General features: G+C 41.8%; 2 protein-coding genes across 2 annotated transcripts in view; one reads left to right on the top strand and one right to left on the bottom strand.

The window, feature by feature from the left end:
• Nucleotides 1–4,637, bottom strand: part of LOC145406438 (uncharacterized) — a 23,859-nt gene extending 19,222 nt beyond the window's left edge. Inside the window, exon 1 of the mRNA XM_080277594.1 lies at nucleotides 4,552–4,637. Coding sequence (XP_080133720.1) covers nucleotides 4,552–4,637 — 86 coding nt within the window. The remainder of the gene's footprint in view (nucleotides 1–4,551) is intronic.
• Nucleotides 4,638–4,813: 176 nt separating this feature from the next.
• Nucleotides 4,814–7,500, top strand: part of Pxn (Peroxidasin) — a 493,078-nt gene continuing 490,391 nt past the window's right edge. Inside the window, exon 1 of the mRNA XM_080277593.1 lies at nucleotides 4,814–5,010. Coding sequence (XP_080133719.1) covers nucleotides 4,814–5,010 — 197 coding nt within the window. The remainder of the gene's footprint in view (nucleotides 5,011–7,500) is intronic.

The following is a 7,500-nucleotide window of genomic DNA, read 5'->3' as shown; positions in this document are numbered from 1 at the left end:
AGGAGAAGGTGGAGAGATATGGTGGATGAGAGTGTGAGGAAGAGAGATATGGAAGTCGGTGAGGTTAGGGGACTTACAAGAGATAGAGGTGGCTGGATGAATGTTGTGAGAAGTGCGTGATCAGGGATTTGACACCCTTTTTTAACGTGACAGCATCCGGATTGACTCTGTCAGATACGTTTATGTGAAGGTACAGAATGTGGTGAAAGTTTTTGGTGTATCAGATAGAGCCAGGATTCCGGGGGCTTGAATGATGAGTGAATGGAAACGTGGGCCATTGGATTGGGCAAACCCATATGGGCTTTATGCACGTTGCTACTCCTCACCCTGCCCTAGGGTGGGAAAGGAGGTCCGGATGATGCTGATGATGATGATGTTTCTTATTGTACCATTTTAATGTTTTTCTGTTTCTTGTATTTTTTTTTTCTAACTAGTGTGAGGCGGCAGTGACCTTTGTGGTTTTGCCGCCTGGTCTATTATCAGTCAGTCAATCAGCCTCACCTCATGTTACCGTCACTTCATTCATCGAAGATTACATGCTTTCTCCGCGTCCTGTCCCCGTCTGCGTCGTCCTCTTCCATTCATGCTGAGTGTTTTCACCATGTTGCTCCAGTTTTCTTACTGTAAGAAGTTTACTGATTTTTATATGACACCAGGAAGTAAGGGACTGTAACATAAATCGCGTGGTTTCCATCCGTTCGCAAGAGATCAGACTTTTTGTCATCGTCCATACACTTACTGTTGTGCAACCTAAAGGTGACATCACGCTGATTGTCATGCCAAGTGGTTTCTTGTAATATAGGAAACCATTTACTACGTTGGATGGTAGCCATATAACCAAATGACGCCTGGTGATGTAGTGGGATAAAGCGCTCCAACAGGATGAGGGTCCGTAATGGTTTACAGCAGAGGGGGAGATGAGGTTCAGTGTTCACGAAATCCCTCTCAGGGTCGAGTGAGGCTGGCCACCCTCTCCTTAAATGTTGAGACTGTATAACCTTGCCCTGGGCCCCAACGCTCCTGATGGAACAAAAGAGAAATGGATGATGATGATGATGATGATGATGATGATGATGATGATGATGATGATTCTGTTCTGAATCAAATGTTACACACCGGTAGTATATGTATTTGGTAGATCTGGGAAAGTTTTTGTTAAATATTAATGGTGGTGCTGGAGGGAGGCCCTCGGTGACAGTGATGTCCATCGTCACTGCTTATCGGTTAAACTTTACAACCCGTAGATCTCCAGTGTCTGTTACGGCTGACAGAGGCCGTAACAGGCTGCTGTGATGCAGAATATTCATTTTTGAAAACTGCACTGAGGTACTCTGTGAACGATACATAATGTGTACAGCTAACAGAAAAGTTAGATCAGATCTAATGGGACTGGAGTGAGAGCAAGAATTATATTGTTTCTTTTGCCACTTCGCCAAGCAGATAAGACATAAAACCAGATTATGGTTAGAACAAAGTTGTAAGAATCACATGGCTGTAGGGGTGTGGCCCTCAATATCAGGCAAAGAGTTGAAAGTCGGTGTACACCACTTATTGTCAACGTATGAGGCATTTCGGCTAATCTTCGCTTTTATTTTCTTATTTGCCTTGTTATGAATCTCATATATTTTATTTATGCAAAGTATGACGCTTTTCAAAAGCACCACTGCTACACATGTGCTAGGTCCGTGTTCTTGCCAGTTTCCTCCCACTTCAGGAGGCTGTCTGGGATTTTTTCTCTTCTAGTTTATATCTGCGTATGAGCTGTCACTAATCCACTGCACTTTCCTTACGTAAATTGTGTTGATGCTATGCAGATAAAATTAGCACGGACATGATTATCAGAGTGTACTGTGCGAAACAAAAAGGAGGATTCAGTGTGAGCATCCGCGCCCAATGATTGGTTTAAGGCCGAACATTTGGCCTAACCCTGTGACTCTGACCCTGAACTGATTGCTTGGACACAGTTACTTCATCCTTGCGTGACCCTCAAACCATCTGCAAAATTTAGTCAAGATCGGTTCAGAAGTGTGGAAGTCGATCTTGCCTTGTGACACTGACCTGTGACGTATTACTCTGTAGATAGAATCCGTTCATCCATCGCTTATCTCAATCCCTTTCATCATGTTTAGTCCTTTGACCTTACCCTCTGACATTTACCTTTGGCTGATTGTTCTCAAATTGAATCATTTCATCCTTTCTTGTCTCTCCACCCTTTCACCATCTTGGTCAGAATCGGATTGAAATTGTTTGACGACCTTGCTCTTGATCTATGACGTATGACGTTTTTCGACCAAAAACTAATCACGTGATTCTCTTATTTTCCAGTCATTATGACAAACTTGGTGTAACTGCATGCAATAGCCTTTTGTGCATAATCTTGATAACAGGCAGAATGACAGAGTAGAAAGACAAACAAACCGACCCAAGCACATAACCCTCCCTGCCCATGCAATCCTTGTCAGATGTAATGTCACCAAGGAAGAGCGCTAGAATGCCTCCTCAATCCACGAACGTGTTGCCCGTGGAAGCAACTGGAAAATGGGGGTACTGTACAGCATGGAAGGCAGCCATCACCATAACTGTATCTCTTTTCACTTCGAGAGGTCTTCCCTAGGCTAAATATAATCGTTTGGTCGTAGCAAAAACGAAGTAAAGACGTCATCATGTAAGATATGAATAAGAGGAGCAAGGCACGTATTTACCAAGAGACTTAAGATCAACTCCCGGCTGTATTTTTTTTTTATATTATGATCAATTCCCGGCTGCAATTTTTTATATATTATTATCCCAGGAACACTTACATAAGGAAGGCCTACCCATATAGGGAAGGTTGGTGCATGGCTGGGCAGTGCAGATTTGAGTAGCAGTGTGTGAAGAGGACGATGGACGATGACAGTGATGAACGGCAGAAAGAAGACACCTTTTGGAACCCCCCTCCCCCCAAAAAAAAAAAAAAAAAAAAATGAGGCAAAGAGGCAAGGAAAATGAAGGGAAGGAGGAAGAAAGAGAGTTGGTGGTCAAGACTGAAGTGTGTTTTTGTGACTCGGTTGGCTTGATGGTATACTATTCCAGCTGTATAATGGTGACGCAGTTTGGTAGATGTGGCAGTAGTGTGTTTGTATATATCGGTGTTTCAGGATATTAATGGACTGTTACAATCCCGTTGCAATGGTCAGATCACGGTGTTTGAAAGCCCCTTCATATAAAATGATTGATAGCCTATAGAACATTTTTGTTGTTCTATGCGTAACTCATCCACATTGAATAGTCACAATGTTTGTAATGTATTCTATCATGGTAATGGCATGTGTTGATGAAGTGGGCAACTGTCAGACTTGGCTTGAGTAAGCTGAGAATGATTGCAGTGGAGCAGCACGGATCAGGAGTTCATGTTATAAAAAAGTACTAGGTTAAGACATGATGTACACACATTACACACCGAACGAGATACGGTGCATTATAATGTTGCATAGATGCATCATGCTAAATCAGTACAGTTTTAATACCCCAGCTGTTTCTCCGTCCATGGTTCCCAACCCCTCATCTCTCCTCGGTTTCGGTATGCCTAAAACACATTCTTCCTTCTACATATCGTTTACAGCAGGCTGCTGTAGACTGAGGAGTTTGATGATCAGGGCAGGCTGGCAAGCGATTGGGCAGTGCAGATTTGAGAGGGAAGGTGTAAGTAGGCCCCAATTTTTTGACGTTCACTTAATGGTCCGTATTTGTTAGTTGTGATAAGCCTTTTCATCCCATACAGTACAGAGTTTTGCCGGCAACGATGTAGAAAGGTCAGACATGCTGTTATCATAATATACTTAAGAAACTACAGTCACGCGTGTGGAGCTTGTTGATTCGTGCATTTGGGTTTTAAGAATACGGTCCTAAGCCTGAGAAGACGATGACAGTAATGACAGCGAAAGCCAAGATAAGACTAAGGCAACGAGTGGGAGGAATGATGATGGTGGTGATAATAATATTAATAATAATAATAATAATAATAATAATAATAATGTGAAGGGGTGGGTGGACAGGGCAGACTGGTTCATGTTATAGTGTAAATCCAGCTTATGTTTAATTCTTTCCCGTTACTTAGATTTTCATTGCAGGGAGAACAAAATATATGATTCGTTTCTGTGTTTTCCTTGTCTTTCCGAAAAGAAAAATCAATTTTACTCTTGACTAAGATTTGTGTTTGCAGAAAAAGCAAGAAGCATGGAAAGAGTCATACTTTTCTTGTCCTTGCTGCAAAAATGAAACCAAGTTTCGGCAGATTACCGATCGTAGAGATGTTTGAGAATCCCATACCAGACTGTCAGTGCGAGGAGAGGAGGGTTGCATTAAAATCAAATAAAAAAACCCTTGCTCCCCATTAAAAAAGGAGGCAGAGGTAAGGAATACGGAGGAAGGGAGGAAGGGTGTAGTACAGAGGAGGTGGGCAGAGCTGGCTTTGGCGGGTTGGTGGCTGGGTAGTGCAATTTTGTTTGTCAGTGCGAGGAGAGCGGGCAGAGAGTGAGGTTCTCTCGCTCCCCTTCTCAGTCTCTCCTTGACCACGCTGCCTCTCGCCTTCCTCCGCTGCTCTCAGCTTCGCTGTCGCTGCGGAACTTGAGTGAGACAGTGACTGAGATACTGAACATTGTGAAGATTTATGCGTACGTGTGAACCACTTTGTCACATGTAAGTAAGGGCAACAGGTTAGAAACCATACCCTTGACTGACGTAAGCCACTCCCTCTGTGGAAACTATCGGGAGTGGTGACTTGGGAGAAAAGTTAGACTGAAAAAGTCCGAAACCCATGAAACCCGACACGACAATGGGCAAGGTTGGCGTGGGGCTGCACGGGCGGCTGTGGTGGCTGGTTGTGGTGGTTGTGGTTGTGATGGTGGGCGGCACTGCAGGCCAGGGAACTCTGAGGTGTCCTCCCAAATGCCTTTGTTTCCGCACCACCGTCCGCTGCATGTTCCTGGGCCTGAAGAGGATCCCCAGCGTCCCTCTCAAAACAACCATACTGTGAGTGTTCCGGCTAATAGGGTTTTACTGTTATGGTCCTTCCACACGATCATTTGGAGTACTGTAATAGAGAATACTTGCAAAGTTAATATGTAGACGAGCTGAACCATATCCTTTCTATATGCATCGTCGGTACGCTTCTGAACTGATGAGCGTGCTGGAACACCACTGGCGTTGTTGATCGTGTGGAAGCGCCGTTGTAGACTTACTTTAGTTTGTCATTTGTTGCCGTCATCATCATCATCATCATCATCATCATCATCATCATCATCATCATCATCATAATTATTATTATTATTATTATTATCGACTCGACACTGAGTGACAAACCAAATGGTTTCATGTACACCAGGAAACCATTTATTACGCTGGATGGTAACCATATAACCAAATTATAGCGCCTGGTGGTTTAGTGGGTAATTCAGGCTCTTCAATCGGATTGAGCCTGTGCAGGTTTATATCCAAGGGATGGTTGGGGTTTATTGCTCACGTAATGCCACTCAGGGATGAGTGAGGCTGGTCACTCTCATCTTAAATGTCAGGATCAACTTGCCTAGCCCTTGGCTCCTACGTTCCTCATGGGGCAACATAGGATTGGATGATGGATGGATGGATGGGCATTATTATTATTATTATTATTATTGTTATTATTATTTTTATTATTATTATTCAGACTTTAAGGACTCTTCAACGTGGATTCAATGCTCATTATTATTATTATTATTATTATTATTATTATTATTATTATTATTATTATTATTATTATTATTATTATTATTCGAGTTATGTTCGGTAGCTGTTGCAGTCTATATTTTTTATTGACGCTAGAAACTTCTGTTTACTTGTGTTTTTGTCTTTACGACTGTTCGTTGGTTGCTGATGTTTTTATTACCTTTAGTGACTTGCTTTCGCTTTCTTGTTTATTTTTTACTGCCTCTGTTATCTTCATTTTGTTGTTAAAGCTTTTGACATATATGTTTTTGATGCTGCTACTGCTGTTTTTCATGGACGTGTTCGATTTCTTTGCTGTTACTAGAAATGTTTGCGAGTATTGTTGTTAAAGACTTATTTCTAGAGGATGTTAGAAGTGTTCCATTTTATATTACAATATTGTGTTTGCTGTTCGTTTTTGGAGACCATAATCATCTTCATAATCATCATCATTATGACCATTCCCAGTGCACGGTGTGAGGTAGGATCCAGAGACAAAGTGCGAAAACAGAACTATAAACAGCATGTTCAGTTAGATGGACCAGACACTCATTCACATATCAATCAAGCCTACGGAATCCTCGTTCCACTTCTCGTCAAGCCATCTACACATTTTCCTTCTGTACATGCGCCTCACGTACACATCCAGGTTGTCTGTCAGATGAAAGTCAAGCTGAAAAAGGGATGCCAAACCTTTGTCATGTGTTTCTCTGTGCGTACTTCATCCACCTACAATACACGTAACTCGATCCCGCCAGTTCCCTAGCCTCATTAGCTTCCACACCTTGCTTTCTCACACACATTTACCTTACCCATCCACCCACTTCTTGGCCTAACACGCCTCGTTCCACCTTCAGACTCCCTTACCCACTTCACTCTTGTTAGGATTTATTATTATTATTATTATTTGTTTTATATATCTGTGTTGTTTGTTTTAGTCTTTGGTTTCCCCCTTGGTAAAGATGTAAGCAAATTATAGTTTAGTTTACCAGGTAACTACGAAAAATTGGGAATATAGAGAAGACTTAATTATTTAACAATATATCCCTTCATTAGGATAGACCCTCATAATTTGTGCTGTTTACCATCAGACGATTTTATTCAGCTGAGGGGAGACTTTTCGAACGGAGGGGGTTAGATATATTGTTCGTTAACACGGTACACCTTGACTTCACTTTTTTTTTTTTTTTTTTTTTTTTTTAATTGACCCAAAACTGCGAACTCTCCATCCTCAATGCCGAGTTGTAGTAAAAAATAAACACTGGAACACAATGCTAAGTACAAAGAAGTGGTATTGAAAGGATATAGAGCCTTATCATTGTTGGCCAGCCACTCAGCCGTATGACATAAGGAGGATGAGGAAACATTTTTGGACCAAGTTACAGAAGCAAGGGTATAATTGGACGCCCGCCTACGATGAATTCTTATGTCAACAGCATAAATAAATAAATATATAAATAAATGAAAGTATCTACGCTTTCAGTACGATGACGCTTTTTATATTTTGGAGAGACCAGTTGTAGTGGAGGTAGAAAATCTTCATTAACCCCTTACCTAGGATGGGCCGCATTCTAGGTGGCATAGGGCTCTTCGTAGCAGCTCTTCCTTAGCAGTTTATTTTACGTGTTCATGTTGACATTCTTTTATTAATATCGTCTTAAAATCTCCACACACTGCATCAACAACACGCAAGAGGATACGGAGGTGTCATATGCAGAATTAATCGCTAAAGAAGAAATGCAACGAAGCCTCCTGTGTCCCTTAGAATACAGCTCGATG

The sequence above is a fragment of the Coenobita brevimanus genome, chromosome 70 (genome assembly GCF_032717465.1).
Source record: "Coenobita brevimanus isolate Jiangsu-jjx chromosome 70, ASM3271746v2, whole genome shotgun sequence".
Lineage (NCBI taxonomy): Eukaryota > Metazoa > Arthropoda > Malacostraca > Decapoda > Coenobitidae > Coenobita > Coenobita brevimanus.
The sequence above is the reverse complement of the archived record's forward strand: the minus strand, read 5'-3'. Positions and strand labels throughout refer to the sequence as shown.